Source organism: Pagrus pagrus (genome assembly GCF_965226575.1).
Source record: "Pagrus pagrus genome assembly, chromosome: 13".
Lineage (NCBI taxonomy): Eukaryota > Metazoa > Chordata > Actinopteri > Spariformes > Sparidae > Pagrus > Pagrus pagrus.
The window spans coordinates 27,763,618-27,785,731 of record NC_140197.1 but is presented as its reverse complement, the minus strand read 5'-3'; the positions used below and the strand labels follow the sequence as shown (position 1 = coordinate 27,785,731).

Sequence of the window (22,114 nt, the reverse complement as noted above, 5' to 3'; positions counted from 1 at the left end):
TTCTTTGTCATTTATGAGAGTAAATGAAGAGTCTCTGGTTTGAAGACGTCACTTTGGAGCATTTTTCACAATCTTTGGACATTTTATAGATTTTTGAGTAATCAGTTAGCTGGGAAAATGATGAATAATCCTAAAATGGAGCCCTGTCTTTAAGTACGAATGGAGTATAACTGGGTGTATATACTGTAAAATATCTCTACAATAAGACAGCAGCAGTGTTGTGTCTGTGGTAATAGATGTGTGTATGTGTGAGTATGCCGAGATGTTTCTGCTGTGTGTGTTCGTCCAGGTGGAGAAGCGTCTGGACCTGGTCAAACAGGTGTCGCACAGCACCCACAAGAAGCTGACGGCCTGCCTGCAGGGTCAGCAGGGCACCGACATGGAGAAGAGATCCGTCAAGTCGCCTTCTGTGAGTGACTGCATCCGTCACCCGTCTCACGCCGCGTTATTCATCATCCCGCGTGTGAATCTCTGCAGCCGCTTCCTCTAATATCGTTTTCTCTCTGCCGCCAGAAAAAACTCCCGCTCACGATCCTGGCACAGTGTATGGTGGAGGGTGCCGCGGTGCTGGGGGACGACTCTCTACTGGGGTACGTCACGAAGAAAACACACGAGAGAGAGCGAGAGTCATCTTTAATTATTGATTCGGCTATTGGATATCTTCTCCGTCCTCATTAACCTTGCCTTGCATTTTAATTGCCTCTGATTGCCTGTGACTTTCACCAAACAGGAAGATGCTGAAGCTGTGTGGGGAGACGGAGGAGAAGTTGGCCCAGGAGCTCATCCAGTTCGAGTTCCAGATCGAGCGCGATGTGGTGGAGCCTCTCTACGTGCTCGCCGAGGTGAGCTGTAACTTATTGCACCAATTAAGAGCTCAACACCTCCCTGGCAGGAGTCACAGAGCCGCACTCTGTCACTTTTTTTTTTTTATTTCTGCCGTCGTTAACATAAAATGTTAGCGGAGTATGATCTTCATTTACATAAAAGTGTCGCTCGGAGCTGACTTTAATCCTCTGCTTGATACTCCTCTGCAGGTGGACATCCCCAACATCCAGAAACAGAGGAAGCACTTAGCTAAACTTGTCTTGGACATGGACTCCGCTCGGACAAGGTGAGGCCACGTCCACAAATTCATTTTCTTAAAAACAAAGGCTCAGGTTTTTAAATATTTGTCTTTTTCACCTCGTGCCCACAGATTTCACCAGTCGTCCAAGTCATCCAGTCACCCGAGCACACTGCAGCCCGGCGCCAAATCCGAGTCTCTCCGAGAGGAGATGGAGGAGGCGGCCAATCGGATGGAGATTTGTCGGGTGAGACAGTCGAACGTTATTCCTTCCTCAAGCTCTCTGTTGATTTATATCCCTCCTGCATGCATCAGACACAAATGCGCCACAGTGCCAGAATGATGTTACAGTCACATGTGGGTGAGATCATTTCTTTAAGGACGGTCGGTCTCTGCTTTCTGTTTCAGGATCAGCTGTCAGCAGATATGTACAGTTTTGTGGCCAAAGAAATAGACTATGCAAACTACTTCCAGACAGTAAGTACACTGGGAATGTAATTAAATATTGTGTTTGTTTTTCTGTTCTGCAAAGAAAAATGTCGTCCCCCATGAGGGATGCAGCGATTAAATGATTTCACTGGTGACTGTGGTTTTTAAAATGTCCTGGTTTTGTAGCCGTGAAGGCTCAGAGACACTCAGAGGTTCTGTACAGTGGCCAGTTTAACTTCAGGGGGAATTCCTCGACACTGTTAGTGGACGTAACTTTGACAGTCGGAGTTGCCCAAAAGGATTGCAGCTGCGTTGTGGCAGCCGTCAAAACTTTAGGAAAGTATGAATCCTTACATATCGGGCCCAGGCTTGGAAATAATAGAATTTTCTTCTAATGTAACTCTCAGTCGGTGGGGAATTTAATATAAATGTCTCATTTGCAGCCGGCGAAGTAGCTGTGAGTTTTCATGCAACGCAAATTAAACCGAAGGCAACAAAGAAGGAAAAGGATCAATTTCAGCATATAATCCTCTTAAGGGTGTAACACCTGCAAAAGAGATCACTGTAATTTCTTTCTTTCATTTTTTGACTAAGTAAACAACACATTTCCTTTATTTATACAGATTATTTTGTACAGTTTTATTTCTATTTTAAAAGGCAGCAACTCTTAAAAACAAGAGGCAACAAAGAACATTTGTGGGAACAAAATACAACCAAACCTCTTGTTAAAAACACTCATGTGATTTAATACGTGTGAAACCGTGAGACTGTCATTATAATCAGACCATCAAAATCTATAATCGCTGCATCCCATGATAACACAGGTTACATTTAACATTACAAATGGTGTAATAACTTTATTGTGTGACGCACGAACACTCTCTCCTCTCCGTCTGCAGCTGATAGAAACACAGGCAGAGTATCACAGGAAGTCATTAGAGATTCTTCACAGCATCCTGCCCCAGATTAAAGCTCACCAAGGTGAGTCTTACACTGTGTGTGTGTGTGTGTGTGTGTGTGTGTGTGTGTGTGTGTGTGTGTGTGTGTGGGTGGGGGTGTGTGTGTGTGTGTGTGTGTGTGTGTGTGTGTGGATCTGCTCCAATTCTGCACCTAAAGCAATATTCAGATGAGAAGCAGCCCCGACGTGTCACATGACAATCTCATTAAGCTATAATTATCCACCTTCATATTCAAGCTATCGCTACTTTACAAGCTCTGAATCAAACAGACGTCTTTCATCGTCTGAGTAAATATATAAGATGATGACGTGGCGCTGACGTGTGACATAAACAAGAAAGTCGTCACAGAACTTGATATCTGCGCCGCCATTGGTCAGAAGCGGTCCGGCGGGAGGAGGCGCAGCTGTGATGCGTAGGTTTGTTTGTGATCGGAGCTGCTGTGTTGTGTCGTGTTGTGTTGCAGAGGCGTGGGTGGAGAAGCCGTCGTTTGGCAAGTCTCTGGAGGAGCACCTGAATATTAGTGGGAGAGAGATCGCCTTCCCCATCGAGGCTTGTGTCACCATGCTGTTAGAGTGTGGCATGCAGGAGGAGGTAAAGCACACACACACACACACACACAGATATAGTGCACATAACTTTAGCAGCATTTTAGATTAATAAGCTGTTGTTGCAGTTCAGTGACAGGACGTGTCAGTGGCCATAACCTGCACACACACGGGTGCTGGGAATAAGGTGGATTGTGAGCAGCAGTTAGCGGTGATGCCGCCCCTGAATTCTGGCCGTTTTCTTACAAATTACATCTTAAAAGAACGAGCTTTCAACCAATCACACCCACACACACACTCACACAGCACAGCACCAGACATCCTGTTCAAAATGTTCAAAATGTTACATTTTATTTCTGTGTATCTGACAACAGACCACTTTCAAGAACAGGGCTGCTGTTGCTTCTGTAAAATTCAGTAAACAGTTTAAAGCTGATTTTTATCTCTCTCTCCTTGTTTGACTGGAAAGCTGACTGACTCTTATCTTCTTGACCTTTAAATTAAAATCAAATCCAGTTAAGGAAGGAGAGCGAGGTCGAGCGGCAGCGTCTTTGCAACAGGAAACAACATTTCTGTGAGATCGAGGTCACTAATCATCTTCACCATGGTTTTTTATTTGTTTGTGGTAAATAGGCCGACACAATTGATAGTGTCATATAGCAGAATTATAAATATAGTCGACATGTTTTGCAGTTAACGTGCTGTAACGTATGTTCCTGTGTTACGTATCATCGATAGTGTCGAGTGCGCAGCGATGGAGGCTGCAGAATGTATGCACGGGTCACGTTAGCGCTGATGATCACACATGATTGTGTGTTTCCTGTGTGTGGGCTGCAGGGCCTCTTCAGAGTGGCTCCGTCAGCCTCCAAGCTGAAGAAGCTGAAAGCGTCCCTGGACTGCGGAGTTCTGGATGTGCAGGAGTACTCCTCCGACCCGCACGCCATCGCAGGTGAACTACGCCCACACAGATGCTTTGTTCGAAGCACATTTCCATAACAACAACCCCCTACACTCTGTCATTGTGAGTTAGGAAGAACAACTGTAGACTACATCTATGTTAAAGGCAAAGATTCTCACACAGCGGTTCACGTAAAGGTCGTCGCACTGTACCGAAGTTTTCAGATTTCTGCACCTAGTCGGCGGAAAATGTGCTTCTCCAGGCGAGCAGAGCAGTCAGTGAGCCGTCTTCATCAGCTCTGCCCTCAGTGCTCATTTCTCCCGAAGGCTTTTTGTCCTGATATCGCCGTCCATTTCACACATTAGCATGAAATCTGTGTTGAGCAATCTGAATCTGGCAGCTGCACTGGGCTGCGAGGGCCTGCTGGAGGGGGGGAGTGGAGATATGGGGCACAGCCTCGGCAGTGAAAAAAAAAGAGCCAACCCGTTTTTTTTGCTCCCTGTTTTTCTCACCCAAAGGGGCTCTGAAATCATACCTCCGTGAGCTCCCCGAGCCTCTGATGACCACTGAACTTTATGATGAATGGATTCAGGCCTCGAAGTGAGTTGTTGTTGTTTTCTTATTAAAAGTGTTTTCTTGAATTGTGCCACTGGCCACGATGGAAAATGGAAAAACAGTCCAAAAGTCTTTTATTCAGAGGGTCTAAACTGCCAAAATGAAATATTGGTGACATTTATTAAGAAGTGGAGCGACTGGAAACTCTAATGATTTTTTCTTTTTTATTTCTCCAGCGTTCAAGATATGGACAAGAGACTACAGGCGTTGATGGCAGCGTGTGAAAAACTCCCCACAGACAACTTGAACAATTTCAGGTCAGTCGCTTTCCAGCTTTCCTGGCCCGACTTCTACCGAAAGACTGAGAAGCAGTGAAAGATTTTAACGTTTCGCTGGCTCGTCAGGCTCTCTGAGAAGCCAAGAAGAAACTCCCCGAAAAATAAACGGTGAACAGCTGAGTCATTGACGCAAATTACCCAAAACTGAGCCCAGACAATGTTGTTAAACTAATGAAACCAGATCATCAGTTTCAGCCCAACAAGCGCCACCTACAGGCAAAGAAAGTGGTCGACCTTCGATATACTGACACCTGCAGACGATGGATACGTCTCAAGCCTCCTTAATTGCATCCACATTTCCCTCGTTTGCGTCTTTTCCTCGCACAGAGAATGGAAACCATGCAAAGAGAGAGGAGAGGAGTAATGAGACATCCTTTCTTACGAAGGGAACGTCAGCCATCTTGTTCAAATATGCTAGTTGGATAACCGGGGTATATGTACTTCACGGTTGAGCTGAAAGTCCTCCAGGAGGACCGCTCACATACATCCTCGCTCCTCGGAGCAGAAATAAGGGCTTTGGGACGATCTGCAAGATGGCCGAACAGAAAGCAAAGGATCAAGGGGCGAGGAAAAGTCAGATAAGAGACGTGGAATGTAACCAGAGAGTTTTACAGCATAGTAATCATTTTCATTATGATGATGTCAAAATATCTACATCTGCAGGTTTAAACTGCTGCTGCTGTTACTTACCAACACAGGCTGTGATGTGCAGAGCTACAGTCTGACTCAGCAGATGTAGGCTGTTTGTATAAGCCTCCCATTGGGCGCCTATATCAGTCGGCACTCCCCCCTCTGGTGTCTCCATTTTTTAAATCTCTACAACAACAACAACATCCTCCAAGCTAGCAACATACACGCTGAAAACGCCAAGTTAACCCAACATGATCACCAACGAGCTAGCAGCTCTTACCTTCTCAGTGCCAGGGCTCAGCTCCTCACGTTCCCACTGACACTATTCTGCACCCTGGGTTTAGCGCCGTCCTACATAATTGTGATTGGTTGCAAGAGATACAAACAAGCCAGAGTGGGTTTTTCCCCCCCTGTACCAGAATCATGATGATGCAGCCAGAACTTTCTCCGGAGCTGACACAGCGTTGTGAAGAAAGGTCTGGCTTTGTGAGACTAACACAGCTCTGATGATGTAGTCGAGTAGCTCCACCTCGTGCTCTGTCTGTTAATAAAAGGTCTTCATGAGGTGTGAACTGGTTTTAAAATGCACTTTTTCAGATATCTCGTCAAATTCTTAGCCAAGCTAAGCGACTACCAAGACGCCAACAAGATGACTCCTGGTAACATGGCGATTGTTCTGGGCCCTAACTTGCTTTGGACGCACACAGAACCGTATGTACTGAACTGTATTTTACATGTTATACATTCGTCACATGAGGATCCTGCTGCAGTTCACTTATTCCTCTTTGTTCCAGGAACATGACGGAGATGATGACCACCTTGTCCCTGCAGATCGTCGGCATCATTGAGCCCATCATCCAGCACGCTGACTGGTTCTTCCCTGGAGGTCGGGATCATGTAATATGTCTGTGATAATGTCCTGCTGTAACATGTACGCTGATGTCGTCCTCTCCCTCCCTCAGAGATTGAATTCAACCTGACCGGCAGCTACGGCAGCCCGATCCACACCAACCACAACTCCAACTACAGCTCCATGCCCTCCCCGGACATGGACCAATCGGAGCGCAAGCAGCAGCACGACCAGAGCCGACGCCCACTGAGCGTTGCCACGGACAACATGATGCTGGAGTTTTACAAGAAGGATGGGTATGATGCCAACTGCATCCTTCTGCTGCCCACCTCTCACTCTTTCACTCTCCTTGCTTCTCTCTCTTTTTCCCGCCCACGCCTCCTCGCAGGCATCTGATGTTTGATTCTCATATCTGAGCCGGCGACACGTGCACATTAAAAACCCATTAACTCTGTGGTGTATTTACGCATCCTGTAACCAAAAGCTTTCCGCTCCCGTGAGTCAAATGCATCCACAGACTACAGGGAGGTGAGGATCGGACCGTATATATCTCACCTGTCGATAATTTTAGCTACGTCCCCGATCGGCATGCAGAAGGCTGAGTGTCATTTGAATACATGAGGGCTCAATTGCCTCGAGTGTCATCGTCTGGGTCTCCGATGGAGCACTGCTGGTTACATCTTTTTTATTCTGAGGAAATATTTCTTCAGGGCTATCTTCCATCCTCCCACACCCAGCTCCTCCTTCACAGTCTGGCTAGCACGTCACCTGGCCTGAGTCATTCATGCAGCCGGTGGAAAAACACTGGCAGAGTTAAAAAAAAAGCCAATGCCTTCACCAAAATACTTCATCACATTTGGTGAAGGCAGCATAAATCTGTGCATCCCATTTGTCCAGAAGACACATTCAGGTGTTTGTTTTAGTGCAGATCAGTATGTTCTGTGTGCAAATGTTTGCATATTTATTTACATAGTGTCAGTTAAAACAAAGACATACAGTTGTTCGACAATGTAAATTTAGCAAGGGATCATGGGAGTTGCTGTTATCTTTGTTTAACAACCACTATTGTTGATAACAATCTATCTGAAGTAATTCAGACATAAATATCGGATGAGGTAATGTTTTAAAGTTGTATTCAAAAGAAGTTTAGATCGCGATGTTAAAGCGACAGGCGGCCGAATGAAACGCAGCGTTAGATTGAGTGAAACGTGGATTTCTCTCTGTTTAAACATTGTTGGAAACATTTGGGATACATCAAAATATATAACAAAGGTTGAGTCGCTTTAAGATGTAACTTGATTGTTACTCATTTTATCTTTTAAGGTGCAATATGTACGATACGATATGCTACAAAAAGATACGATACGATACGATACGATACGATACACAATGATACGACATGCTACAAAAAGATACGCTACAATACGATACGATACAATGTAATGTAATTTTAATGACGTCTGTGGTTCCCCAAGCCTAAAAAAAATCCTTCTCCACCCAGCCGGCCAGAGCTCCTGTGCTAATGGTGTGAACACCAACACCAACCAACACTCCCCTAGTTGGACCTCCAAGTCTGGGCAGAGTAGATACAGAATCGCTGATGGGACCACTAGCTGCATGGCTAACTGCGCTAACAGAGCTTAATATAAAAATAACTGTCATAATGGAAGTAATCAACAGAAGATTTATATCTATTAGTTCATTTTTATACCCTATTCATCTGTAGTGTCTCCTCAGCAGCTACTAATATGGGTTGATAGGAAATAGCTTTTTATCTGTTTAGCACAATTAGCTCAGGGAAAAGCATCCGCTCTGTGTGTGTTTGCAGGACTAAGCAGGTTTAATTTGAACAAACAGGCCTTTAATTGCTCAGTAGATCAGCGCAGGCTGGTTATGTGTCCTGACGTCTCCTCACCTCTGAAACATCACTGCAGCTCCTCCCTGCCTCTGTGGATCTCACCTCCCCTCCACATACAGTATACAGAGTGTGACTGTGAACTCATGTCTGCATTACTTCTGACCTCATCTCCCTTTTGCCTCTCTTTCCCCTACTAACGCAGCATTAGGAAGATACAAAGGTACGCCCACGTTTTTCCCCACTCCTTTCCCTCACCACCTCCCCTCCTCCTCTGCCTCTTTCTTCATCATAATGTGTGACTTCCTGTATGTGTTCGTCTCCAGTATGGGCGTCCGGGTTATGGATACCTCCTGGGTGTCTCGTAAGGGTTCGGCCACGCTGGCCCGCAAGGCCTCCTCCACCCCTCCCGGGATGCAAGGCCCCGGTTCTCCCGCCGACACGCTGATCCCCGAGCAGCCCGGAGAGCTCGCCACGTCCCCGTCCGCGACGCCTCCGCTCGGAGAGAGGTTTTGGTAAGTCGGCAGTGGAGACGCTTGTCCCCTTCTTCCTCCACTCCTCTTCCATTTTTTAATCGCCATCATCATCATCACCATCAGTAACTTTTCTGAGCTGTGTGGCCGTGTTAATCACCTTCATGTCTCATTCTGTTATTGTTTCGGTTTCTCACTCTCCACGTCTCTTCAGTTCTCCCTGTTGTTTGTTTTGTCAGGTTGATGTCACTGTGGGTTAAAATTTTCAAAAAGGATAATGACATTTTAAAGGTTTTAGTCCAAATACTGTGTAGAAGTTTTGTTTTCTGTACACTGTGTGCACTAAGCTTCAATCCGCAAGTCCTTTTGCGAGCATGTTAATATTTCCAATCTCCCATTGTCGTGGCTTGGCTTTTCTCAGCTTTGGTCGTGAATTATTTCCTTTTTCTGTTGACACTCTGACTGATTTCACCATTTGTTGGTATGATTATCATAGTTAAACACATGAATAATCACCTCATGGTCGCTGGCTCTGCCCGTGTGGCAGACACGAGATAATATGGCTTCTGGCTTGGCTGGCTTCCCTTCTCCTCTTCCTCCTCCTCCTCCTCCTCCTCCTCCTCCTCCTCTCCTGTGGCTCTTTCAGCCGATGAAAGGGTTTTGTGTCTGTTTCACACTGCCCTGGGCTGGCTGCAGGACCTGCCATGCAAATAAGTCATATAGTGTAAGATAAAGTGCAGATAGGGTTTCTTTCCTCTATGCAGCAGCAGCAGCAGCAGCAGCAGCAGAGAGGAGATATTGAGTCATGGGCTCAGCTTGATAACACTGTAAGGTGCAGAGACAGATCCTCACAGCTCCATGCAGTGTGCAGACACAAGGTGCTCACAGAGGGAGTCCAACACACTCTTCTTTTTCCTTTTGGCAATAAAACTTTCTTTTCCTTTGCTCTTTCTTTGTGCTTGTCTTTGTATTTGCACTAAGCTGAGTGTGTGCTAAGCTTGGTGCCCACCACCCACCCTAAAAATGCAGTTTTTTTTTTTTCCTTCTTCTGTTTTTGGCTTTCGGACCGACTAACACACTAACACCCTGATCATCAAAACAGCTTATCCTATATCGCTCCAATGCGTCTCCCTGTTCAATCACCAGAGCTGTTTCTTTTGTGCTGTCTATTCTCTTAATATCTACAGCTCAGACAACGTGTCGCCCAATCGGCCGGACACCTCTCATGCCCACCCACCCCAGGGGGAGGACCGGCCACCCCCCCCTTACCCCACCTCCTCGTGCCACGCCGGCCCGCACCACTTCTACCCCAAACCCCCACCCTGCGCTCGCCCCGTGGCGCCGGGTCCAGAGTCCCAGCCCCCCGCCTCGCCCCCGCCCCCGCTGCGCTGGTCTGGCTTCACTCCCCCCGCCCCGCCCCCTTCCTCCTCTTCCTCCTCCTCCTCCTCGTCACTCGACATCAATTCGAACCCCAAACCCAGCTGTCTGCACTTCCCCAAGCACAGCCCGCCTGGTGACATGTCGCATGCCGCCCCAGCAGACACTAACGCCTCACCGCTCTACATCAAAACCCCCCTGGTACTAACCCGCCATGACCAGTCCCTTGGCAACCCCCCTAGCCTCCCTTCGTCCGCGCCCCCGCCCCCGCCGTGGGCTGCCTGTCCGTGTGTCCGAGAGAGAGGACCCCCCAGGCTGACTAGGTAACTACAACACACCCATGGCCACTGTGGATGCATCACAGAGTGGCAGCTGTATCTCTCCTCTCCTCTAGCTCGCTGGCTCATGTTTTCTTTTTTGCTTTTTTTGGTTTGAGTCCTCCCCCCTTCAGACGACATGACTTCAGATTCTGTAACATCCCGGTTGTGCAGGGAAGCCTCTCACGGGGGCTGCCCGGCAACTGAGGATGTTACTGGCTCATGTAGCGCTCGGTTTCATGCTGGTATAAATACATGGACAAGGCTGCATATGGCTATCGAATATAGCATATGAATGTATTTATTCTACAGTTCGCAGCAGTTTTTTTTTACTAACCAGCAGAAGGAAAGCATCACGTTTTTTTTAAAGGGACAGTTCACCCCAAAATCAAAAAAACACATTTTTTTTATTTATCCTTTACAGGTTGTTTTGGTGGAGTTGCCAGATGTTTTAGACATCAGCTGTAGAGATGTCTGCCTTCTCTCGAGTAGTGTTTTATTTCTGTATCACTGTGCAGAAGGACATGTTTTAAAGGGACTGTCCTTCCTCCTAGTTTAGCTTAGTTAGCTTAGTCAGCTAGCATCTCATCCATGAGTAGATGCACGCTTCATTCTATGAGGTTTGGCTTAATTTGTGCGGGCGCTTACCGCTTCACTATCTGTAAATACATTTTGTAATATATTAAAGGTGCACTATGTATAACTAGAACTATGTAACTGCAGCTGCTGTTAGCTAGTAAATTAGCGCTGAAGGCCTGAGCTAGACTACCTCACGACTACCTAGTACTCAGGCACAGTCCGATGTGGTCCATGCACACCTTTCTCCACCCCTAACCTGCCAGAACAGCGCCCTCTCTGTGCTCTGGGACGATCCTGATATACAAATGAAGCAGCGTTCGTGATGATTCATTAAGAAAATAGTTCCTGAAACTGCTCACAGCAAGGTCTGCAGATCATCTTGAGTAACAGGGTCATGAAGTCTGGAAAGCGACGTTGCAGTTGAGTTTTTAAAATGTGTTTTTTGAGCACCACAAGCCGAGAGCCAACTCTTTCCATTATATAAGAGAGAAGTCAGACATCTCTGCAACTCACACCAATAAGTAAGAACTAAGAATAGCACTACATGTAAGAGGAAAGATTCGTATTTGATTGGGGATGAACTGTCCCTTTAATGAAGATTATCAGGGTTAATAACGGAGTATCCAGTTTGCATTAATGTCCTGCGAGCTGCAGTATAGAATATCTTCGTGCAGTATAAGCATCTTCCAGCTCGACTCCAAAGTGCTGAGCTCGTCTGAGCGGCTGTGGCGGCTTCCTGACTCACAAGTCTTTGGTGTTACAACCTCGCAGGACAGCGTGAATCATTACAGCCAATCTTTGTCAGCGGTCAGAGCGAGCCCGCTTCATAACCGTCCCTCTTCTTGTGATTCGGTATCTCTCTGACTTCCCTCTACGTTCAGACGGCTTATTTTTCTGTGGACGCGCGGCTCAGAGGGGCCTGCAGGGGATCGCAGTTAATTAGATGTCACATAATCCTAAATGTGACGACCATACTGCAGCACGGGCGCTCTTTGTGGGCACGAGTTCTTACGACTTAAGCAACTATACTTGTCTATATTATTGTTTTATATATTATTAATAAGTTTATTCAAATGTAATAACTGTGTTTTAAAAGCAGGAAGCAGGGAAAGAGAAATGTACGGTATATAAAATGTTATTCCCATATTACTGGTGTCTTTAACATCATATCTTAATAAACAATCATAATTAATCATGTTTATTGTCTTTCCATACAGTCTAGTAAGAAATGTATAAGTACGTTAATCAATAAATTAAATATTTTCATATTTTACGTGCAGTATCTCGACTGCTGCTAGCGTCTGTTTTCTAATTAAAATGATGAACCCGATACTGAGCTCAGTTAATTAACGTGTTTCTGCCCCAAAGACGCGTTCATGCTACTTCCTGTTATTTGTTGCAGGATACAAATATGCACGCCATCTGTTCATTAATGCAGGGAAGAAGTCTTTGTTGTGGTTCGGTTCAGATCTCAGCTGGTGTGCAGCTCAGGCGACATCATTAACGTCCTTTTTGAGCGCTACAGGCTCCCGTAGAGTGAAGACAACTCTGTCCAACTGCAACTTTTTTTTTCTTTATTCTATTAAAACTGATTATTTTTCTAATTAATCATCATAACATCCATCTGACTGGATCTAGATGTGACAGTAATGGTGAAATTCGGATCAGGTTTGTCTAATTGACATGCCAATGGCATCTAACATTATTATTTTAGTCCACGTTCACAATTCCTGATTGGTCAGTGACCTTTTCATCAATGAAAAAGACAAGAATGTCACAAATACACTACTAGGTTTCTCTGTGATCAATTTTAGGAACTTCTGTGCACCGATTGTGTCTAAAAACTGTTAAAAAGGAGGCGTTTAAAAACGTGTGACACTGTTTGGTCTGTAAACACTTGGAACGGTTAGTCGATTAACTGATTAGTTGATTGAAACAAATTTAATTGCCAACTTTTTTGATCATTTATCAAAAGTTTTATTCCGTTTTCAAGCAGAAATGTCGAACATTTGTTGGTTCTCTTGGATTTTCTTGCTTTTTCTTTGTCACCTCTGACAGTAAATGAAAAGTCTTTGGGTTTTGGACTGTTTGTTTGTTTGGTGTTTGTGATGTTTCATTTTTCATTTTTGACATTTTATGGACTAAACTTCATCGTTTAATCGTGAAAATAATGAAAACAATGGTCAGTTGCAGCCCTGCTTGATATAATCTTTACAGTTGGTTACAGTGAACTTTGTAAAACACTCATAAGTGATGATGATGATGATGATGATGATGATGATGATGGTGGTGGTGATAATGAGGTGTACTGACCCAGTTTATGAGCGTACTGTCTGTCTGACTCTGTTCACACACTAATGTCTGCCTGTCTCTTTCAGTTCATTGAAGAGTAAAGAGCTCTCACCTGTCATTGGACACAAAGGCATCCAGGTGGCAGGTCCTACTGTCCCCCCCAGCAGTAGTCCTCAGAGCAGCAGCCAGTCCCCCCACTCCACAGAGCACAGTCCACACACCCTGCGCAAAGGTCGGCACCACCCTCAATCTGAGCTGACATTAAAAATGACATTCGTCAGTCGGGGAGAAACGGGGCCGGCTGTCGCCTTTATTAGATCTTGTAAATGAAAGTGAAAGAAGTGTGACGACCGACCTTTTTCTTCCCGTTTAAAGAACATCCAGCAGCAGACGGTGACGTGACTGTGTTGTGTGTTTCCAGGTTCCAAGAAGTTGGCCCCTGTGCCTCCCAAGGTCCCTTACGGCCAGTCCGGCGGGATGTCCGACCAGTCCACAGGTCAGCCGTCACCTGTCAGCCTGTCCCCCACACCTCCTAGCACTCCCTCCCCTTATGGACTGGTCTGCCCTCCAGGGCAAGTGCCCCCATCCTCCCCCGGGCAGACCCCACTGGGGGCGCCCCACTCCCTTTCGTCCCCGCCCTCTCTGACCGGAACGCTCACCAAGTCGCGGCCCGCCCCAAAGCCCAGGCAGAGACCCAGTCTGCCCCCTCCTCAGCCGCCCACAGCCCCTCCGCTGCTCACTGGCCCAGGCATGGCCCCAGTGCCCCAGCCCCTGGAGCAGGGCCTCCTGGATGGACTGTCTCCTGGGGAGAGCATGTCTACAGGTAATCACTACCCCTTGGCAACAACCCCCCCGCCGCCGCCGCCACAGGTGGGGCTGCAGCGGCCCTCTCTCAGACTCGCTGTGGCTCTGTCCAATGGAGACGGCGGACGAGTGTAGGACTCTGTAGGACGCTGTAGATAAAACAGATCCCTCCTCCCCTTTACTGACTGTTCCCACACGAATGTCTGAATGAATTTAAAGTTGCCTTTTAGACACAGATGCCTGAGAATGATGCCATGTAAATATTAGCGGTCTTTTTTTTCGTTGTGCTACTGTAGCGAGCAGACCTCCTGACCTATGTACTCATTGCTTGTGTTATGTGATGATGTTTCTGGGTAATGTGTGGAAACATCAGAGAAGCATAGCTCGTCCTGCTTGTATGGAAGTTGCCATTAGATTCATCATGTGCTCTCTGTTTATCTGTGTTACCCAGACCCTCACTCGGCAGAGGTAGGTCAGAGGCTCACACCGGTCCACTCTCTCTCTTACTTTTTTGCGTAGCAGGCGTGGAAAACGTAGCCAGACAAAAAAAACCCACACTCTTAACTACAGTATGATGTTCTGATGATGAGGTGTTCTGTCATTATATACCGATCACTCTGTCACTTCTGTTATATTTATCATTCTCTTGTTCCCCCTGCTACTATTGTGTACCTTGCAGCTGTGTGAGGCCAGGGGATTCAGTGTGGGCTAAGTGTGAGGGGGACTTTTAGGGTAAGCCAGACCGTCCCCGCCCCCCATGCGCTCCATCTTCACTGCCTGGCCTCGTGCTGTGGCTGCCTCTGGGGTCTCCTGCAGCCTGCCTCAAACACACCTACAACCAGTAGCTTCTCAATCGGAAAACATTTTCCCGATTTTCTTTCTTTCTTTGGCGTTTTTTTGACTCAAGCGATACCGCATGGCTTAAGGACTTCCCAGAGTGCACCACACTGCGCTCACATTGCAGACGCCGTCGCTTACAAAGGTCCATCCTTAAAGCCCCCCTCCTCCTTTTCGTTCCCCATTCCCAGCCCTACGCCAGCAGACATCCCCCCCCTTCCTCTCTCTCTAACGCGCCTGCCACCGGTATCAGGGGGCCACAGGTAACCCCCCCGGTCCTCCTCTGGCAGGTTCATCGCTTTTTTATAACCTCTGCTCCCTTTTTACTACACCGCCACGCTCCATCTCATTCCTACACAGGAGTAGTCATCAGCTTGGAGCTGCTGCTTACAGTAAATACAGCAGCAGCAGCACATTAGAGTATCTTCAATAAGAGCAAATACTGAACCCGGTCCTCATGAGATCTCCATTGTTACTTCAAGCCCACTTGGTGTCTTGGTGCCATTTGTTCCACAGAGATCCACACACATCTTGTTGCCTCTGTGTTGGTTTATCTGGCCATTGTTGTACAGTACTGTGTCATTGTGCAGTCATTTTGACCTGTTATTGTATTTTTCTACCTGACAAAATATCTGTTGTTGTTGTCTTAAAGGAGAAGTTCACCCCAAAAATAAATGTAAATTCAGTGGTTATCAGCTCACGGCCCACGCGGATGGAAAGTCAGATGAAGTTTCGAAATCAGCATCACATTTCTGGAGCTGCACAACAAGACGGTGTTGCAGCGTTCTCTTAAACAACTGGAGCAGATGGGGAAATAGATCCATCCCCACTTCAGACTGAGTGCACTTAGCACTTAACAGCTAAAGTGATAGCCGTGGGCCAGAGGCGTTATGTTATTGGGTTGTTCGTCCGTCCGTCCCATTCTTGTGAACGCGATATCTCAAGAACCTGGTCAGAGAATTTCACCAAATGGATGAACTGATTAGATTTTGCTGGTCACCATTTTTGGGGCCATTTCTCACCCTTTTCAGCGGTAATAACAACTTAATTTTACAGTGATGAAGTGATAACATTTTATACCCAAAGGTCAAAGATCAATTTCACTGTGACATCATAAAGGTCTGCAAAAAATATGTTCTGACCATTTCAACACCCTCCACTGTAAATTTACTGTAAAGTTGATTTTATTTTGAAAAAGTCAGGAAAACAATTACCTCAGATTTCCCAAGTAAAGTAGAAATTTAGGTCTAAGTCGTACAAGCTGAAAAGTTTTAACAACTTGAAATATTAGTTTAATTTACTTACGCAAGTATCCTCAAGTCATTTTATCAGATTTTACAGTGTAGCTCAGGAACAGAAACAAGTGAGTTTTGGTCGTCTCCATCTTCTTCGGTTGTTAAGCAGAACGCTGCGTCGCTATTTCACTGTGAAGCTCCACAAAAATGTTTTCTCGACTGCGAAGCTTCACTTTACTCTACATCGGCGTGTCCTCTGAGGAGATAACGACTGAATTTTCACGTTTTGGGTGAACTTATCCTTTAAAAAGACAGAAAAAAAGCTGTGACAAAGACACGCTAGTCTCTGAGTGAGTTCACGTCTGACTAGCGGCACACTGAAAAAACATCCCTGTGTAGAATGTGAAGCACATGTAACCTACTGATTATTCCAATCAGGGCAAGACATCATTATGCCACTTACCATGAGTCCAGACTCAAAAAGATTAATATTATTTCTGCTCTCTTCCGTTTTTTACACCTCATTGTCATCATCATACGCCCTCTTCTCCTCCTCCTCCTCCTCCTCCTCCTCCTCCTCTTGCTCACATCACCATTTCCGCCTTCTCTGCTCATCACACTCACCTCTCCCACCATCGCTCACCATTAGATATCTTCAATTATGAAATCCCCTCCATCAATGTCAATCTGGACAGCCTCATCGATGAGTTCAGCGGTGCCCCTTGCAGGAGGTCGGTGGCAGTGACAGACTCTCCAGAGGGGGACGCTGTGCCTGAGGAGGAGCCCCAGAGCACCACTCTATGACCTATGACCCTAAGGCATCACAGCTTACCAGCACCCCTATGGCTGTTCATACTCTCTTTAAACTGTCGCCACCCAAGGCCTGATGGAAAACTCACACTGGCCTCACCAATGCCCACCTGAAACCAGAACACATCTGCTGCAGGCTGCAAAGAAACTCATCTCTTACAATCGCTCGCTAGAACATAAATGTGACTAAAAAAAAAAAAGACACCAAAATGCCATAGTGGAGGAACAGTTGCCTTTAGGAGGAAAGACTGGAATATAGATGAGTATTACATTCAATTTTTTTTTTAATTTTCTCTTTTTATTCGCTCTGCTTTGTTTCATCTTTGTTGTTTGATGCAGTGGTCTGTATTTTCTGTGAGTTTTTTGTTTTCTTATTTTTGCCTTATTAGAACATGCAATCAGAATTTTTGCAATATGATATTCACACGTTATACGACTTTTTCGGTTTTCGGGGAAAAACTCAGAGCCTGACATGGTTTAGGAGCAAAGCCCATCCTCAGGGTGAAATCACGGAGACGGAGCGAGAGTCTTAACGATGCTCACAGGGTATTCGAGCTTTTTGTGCACATGAGGGAAGAAAAAAACAAAACGCTGAGCCCCGTTTCGAGACAGGTTTTCGGCGCGCAGGATGAAACATTTTAATGCAGTTTAACTCTTATCGTCACCTCCCGGTCTTCTATCACATCTTTATCGACTGTAGTCCACGCAGGTCAGCTCACTTTAACTCACTTTATACCAGCACAGTATGAGAAGAATGTTACTGTAAATCTTTTTTGAAACTTGCATCTCCTGTTCAGTTTTTTCGAGGAAAAAAAGCACCGCGATGTGTTTTTTTTTTTTTTTGCATGACGAGCCGATGACGAACGAGCCGGGCCTCAGAATGGCAGTGTTTTATTTGGTGTGAGTGTTTTTTTCTGTTGTTGTTGTTGCTGTTGTTGTTGCTGTTGTTGTCCTCGGAGAGTACATTTAAGACCGCCCGCGTTGCTGTTACGGTTTGACGATAACGGATGGATGACTACACTGCCTTTAGGTTCGTATGATTCTCTCCCTTAACCTTGTTTCAAGTGCTTCAGGTTCAGTGACCTTTGACCCCAAGTGTAAATACAAAGACTGTACATAAATCGATGTATATAAATGAGAGGAAAAGTATATGTAAAATGCATATCTTGAATATATATAATAATAATATATGTGCTGATATTTATCATGTGTAGAAAGTGTAATGATTCAAAAACTTGATGTTATTTTTGTCCCCGCACACGATGAACAGGTTTACTGTAGATTCATGATGTTTCACTCTGACACCAGGTTACAAACGATGCTGCAGCAGAAAAAAAAGCAGAGCGTTATTTTTCTGCTACGAATCAGTCGCGGTCTTTCTAATTCTGTCTCCCGAGCTTTGACTTCAAGCATGCTAGAGCACTAATGAGTTGCACACCGACGCCCTATCTTCTTTTTTTCTTTTTCAATCGTTTATGTAATCGATTCCTGTGTAAATGATTGGATTACTTCGAGCACCCCTGGGCCATTTAATTAATTCATAATGAGGACAAATGTAGTCCAAGCCTATATTGTTGCAATGACTATAGCGAAGTAAAAAAAAATGCAACCCTGAGTCCATAAAAGTTGGGATGCTGTGTAAAACTGAATGTGATCCTTCGCTCTTCATCCTCTTTCACAGACTCTGGATGAAAAAACTGTACAACAAAACCAGAGGCTGGGAAACACTTCAGGAACACAACATGTGGAAAACAACATTTTACAAAACAACAACTCACAAAAAGACATATAGACCCGTTCCCAAAACACCAGAAATTCATGGTATGCTTGCAGTTTGGTTGGTTAAGGCCATTAAACTACTTGGGTAAGTTTAGGAAAGATCGTGTTTTGGGTTAAAATCGTTAATTTACTTCTGTAACTTCTGTTGCTAATGTACTTTTGCTTCGTAAGTAACTTATAATATGTACGTTACGTAACTTCATTATATTAGTAAGGTAAAAGATCTCTCCGTTGACTCGACCTCCCGATCTGGACTCTCTAAATATATATATATCTCTTTATAACTTCTCCTCACTTCCTCCTTTGCAGCTGTATTAATGACTACAACCACTAGAGGTCGCCACATAACAAGAAACTGTTCCTTATCAGCTGCTTCCAAAGATGACGTATATGTTTTTTGATGAGGACGAGCTGCAGAAAACACAACAATGTGTCGGGGCCACTACAGTTTTCACTCACGTTTCACACAGCGTGCTAACTTTGTTCAAGAATCAGGGTTGTACGTGCTCATTCAATTAGAAATTCAAACTCGACACACCTCTAAAGTCGCGTGTCCTTCGTTGTTCGACGGTTAACCCGAGGTATTTCAGATCCATCAGATGACAGATGCTGCAGTGCCACTTTTCTTTCCATACAAAAACGTCCTAGGACAATAATTTTGTCGATTAAAGTGCAATTACAGTGTTTTACTGATCCACCTCAGTCCAAAAAAAAAGAAGCGGTCAAAGTCACCCCCCCACTCCCTCCAGACCCTCACCCCCCAAAACCTGCAGAAAACAAGCCATTGATTTTATTACAAAGCAATGAATTACTTTCTTTAAGTTTGTTTGTTTCTGACTAAATGAACTCTTGAGTTAACTTTCTCTCTCCACAAAGTGATCTATGGTATGCCTCAGTGTGACTCTGTTTTATGAAGATTTTTGGTGATGTGGATAATTATCTTGATAGTTGTGGTGATTATACTGTATGACAAACAATTTTTGCAAGTGCCCTCACACTGGTTGTTATTTTTTTGGAACTATAGGCATAATTAATGTGTACTAGAGGTTTTATTTTCTGTGTTGGATCCATACATTTATACAAGGAGGCAGGGGTATCTCTCTCTCTCTCTCTGTCTATCTCTATCTCGCTCTCTCTTTCTGTGTGCAGACTGAATGTGACTCACTCAGATTTCAAACGCTAGCCTACCTGATTTTTTTGTAATAACGTGCAGGCGGAAAGGAGCGCTTGTGTGTTTTGGATGAAGGTTAATTAGGGGGCCTGTTGGCATGTATTATTATTATAATTATCAGTACAGGGTGGTATTACTGCAACGCTTCTCGTGCGTCATAACTGGAACTTACAGCCACCTTAAGAAAAGCATGCATTCATATTCATTATAGGTGTGATTATTTATGCTGCTGAAAAGAAGAAAAAAAAACATCCGTACCCTCCCCTGAAAACATCAGTCACGATCTCATCGCATATCTGACTTCTGACTGTAACTTACAGCCATTTTTCAAGAGCATATTCCACCTTTTTTGCACCACATGGTACACTGTTACATAGTTTTATCAAGCATTTTAAACTACTGTAGATCTACATTTCCTAACTCACCTCGACACCGCCGAGTACGTCGGTCTAAAGCTCAAATTTGTTTACATTTTGTGGGAGGGGGGAGGGGGATTTTAAACGAGAAAAAATCTGAAGAAGACGATGAAGAAGAAGGAGTGTCATGCATGCGCTTAGATAGTCTTTTTGATAATCCACGTTTTGTGTCAATCACTGTCTTTTTAGGGATTGTAAGAGGGGTGAAAATGTAAAAGACGGACTCCAGAGAATGTGGATCACCATAGACGGTCCTTTTTGGGGGCGTGGGGTTTTCGAGCAATACGGTAGAGGAGTAGATGTTGCCTGTGGATGTACTGCCTCCTTCTGCTTTCACTACTAGTGTACAAAACAAAACAACCTGCCGCTTGTCAAGCCCACCATGTCCACCTCCCTCCTCCCTCCTCCTCCTCCTCTGCTTAGCATATCAAGTGGAACACAGTGTGTACTGTGAAGCCTACCTGCAATCCTTATCAGAATGTCAGAAATAAATATATATATTAAACTCTACATTTTTAATAATCTCACGTGGTCCGCGTGGGTTTCATTTCAGTGTGTTTTCCCCATCTGTTTCTGATTATTTGTTTTCGTCTGTGTTAATTTGAACAGGTTGTCCTCGACCCTCCTGTCGTGTTCCCTCAGGAGGAACATCGAAACTGTTTCTTGGGTCAGCGTGACCCGACGCTGCATTCATTAGTGGTCAGAACCAAAAAAAAGATCCAAGTAAACATTGTTTGTACCTCACATAACACCAACACTAACAATTCAGTCAATATATTGTACAATAGCCTTATTAAAGTGGAAGATTCACTTACTTTTCCATAAAAAATACACGTTCAAACACTTTTTTGTGTTCTTTGGACAAACCCTGATATAAGATACATTAGTTTAACATCACATTTATTTTTTTTAGAAGCATTTGAAAGTAACTCACAACATCTATTCAGTTTTGGGAGACTTACAGTATTTCAATTTTCTGCAGTTTAATACTTCTGTTCCTCGACATTTTTAGGGGAAAATATAATTTCTACAGAAGTTCATAACTTTTTTCTTTTTGTTTTGCTTGTGACACGTCTACAGCAGCAGGGGTTCCTCATCATGTGTCAGATGTCTACGAGTTTTTAGCAGTTTTACAAAAAAAATATATTTTCCCTTTAAACATTACTGTTCAAAGTCGGAGGTGAAACCATCCAATAAAAAACAGATTTGTATGAAGAAGAATTAGTTTCTTTCTTCCTCCCGACACCGTTTACCTCTCATTTATCTTGTGGTAGCTAAAACTAGCATCACATCAACCAGCTACAACAGAAAAATGGAACATTTAATTACAAAACTTTCATTTTTAGTTTTACTTTTGGAGGCAAATATTGAACTTTTTACTCCACTCCATGTATTTGATCTCTTTAGTTACTAGTTACTCTGCAGATCACATGCTGCATCTGAGCCAAAGTTTTTTAACTAAGTTTGGTGACGTTCACTTTTACCAAAGTAACATAATGTAACAGTCTCTTCTTTGTCTCGAGGGCATTCACTGCTGCTTTGAGCAGATTTTTCACTCTCTCCCACTCATGAATAACATTTTAGTCAGATCCTTTTAAGTTTTCATCTCTTTGCCTTGAAATTTTGTGACTTTTGTGCATTTAAAACTACAGTTACATGTCAGGAAAACAGGAAAATGATCTTAAACAGTCTGAGTCATCAAAGGAAATACATGATCATCCTCCTCCCACTGAAACCAGGTCTGACTGAGCAGCTTCTCCTGTGTGTAACCTGTAGGACTGGACCAGCAGGACGGCTGCAGGAGTGTTTGTCGGGATGGTGGTGATACTGACGCAGCTCGTTCAGGGAACGAGTTTTTTATTTGGTGTGGATCTCCACCCCAGGTTGCACAATGCGGGTCTC

The 22,114-nt window shown here is 44.6% G+C and overlaps 1 protein-coding gene across 7 annotated transcripts in view; it reads left to right on the top strand.

Annotated features, from left to right (window-relative positions):
* arhgap44a (Rho GTPase activating protein 44a) overlaps nucleotides 1–20,736 on the top strand; it is an 82,219-nt gene extending 61,483 nt beyond the window's left edge. For 3 of the 7 annotated variants that reach the window (XM_084371701.1, XM_084371705.1, XM_084371700.1), the window contains 20 exons: nucleotides 290–409; nucleotides 514–590; nucleotides 731–842; nucleotides 1,035–1,111; nucleotides 1,196–1,310; nucleotides 1,472–1,540; nucleotides 2,392–2,473; nucleotides 2,915–3,042; nucleotides 3,834–3,945; nucleotides 4,413–4,494; nucleotides 4,686–4,766; nucleotides 6,015–6,128; nucleotides 6,212–6,303; nucleotides 6,380–6,563; nucleotides 8,328–8,345; nucleotides 8,449–8,637; nucleotides 9,783–10,295; nucleotides 13,247–13,392; nucleotides 13,582–13,983; nucleotides 16,686–20,736. In XM_084371701.1, the coding sequence (XP_084227827.1) occupies nucleotides 290–409; nucleotides 514–590; nucleotides 731–842; nucleotides 1,035–1,111; nucleotides 1,196–1,310; nucleotides 1,472–1,540; nucleotides 2,392–2,473; nucleotides 2,915–3,042; nucleotides 3,834–3,945; nucleotides 4,413–4,494; nucleotides 4,686–4,766; nucleotides 6,015–6,128; nucleotides 6,212–6,303; nucleotides 6,380–6,563; nucleotides 8,328–8,345; nucleotides 8,449–8,637; nucleotides 9,783–10,295; nucleotides 13,247–13,392; nucleotides 13,582–13,983; nucleotides 16,686–16,840 (2,868 nt within the window). In that variant the 3' untranslated portion in view covers nucleotides 16,841–20,736. Of the gene's footprint in view, nucleotides 1–289; nucleotides 410–513; nucleotides 591–730; nucleotides 843–1,034; nucleotides 1,112–1,195; nucleotides 1,311–1,471; nucleotides 1,541–2,391; nucleotides 2,474–2,914; nucleotides 3,043–3,833; nucleotides 3,946–4,412; nucleotides 4,495–4,685; nucleotides 4,767–6,014; nucleotides 6,129–6,211; nucleotides 6,304–6,379; nucleotides 6,564–8,327; nucleotides 8,346–8,448; nucleotides 8,638–9,782; nucleotides 10,296–13,246; nucleotides 13,393–13,581; nucleotides 13,984–14,643; nucleotides 14,697–16,685 lie in introns of all 7 variants that reach the window. The other 4 variants (XM_084371703.1, XM_084371704.1, XM_084371702.1 and 1 more) reach the window with 4 other exon arrangements.
* Nucleotides 20,737–22,114: the final 1,378 nt, after the last annotated feature.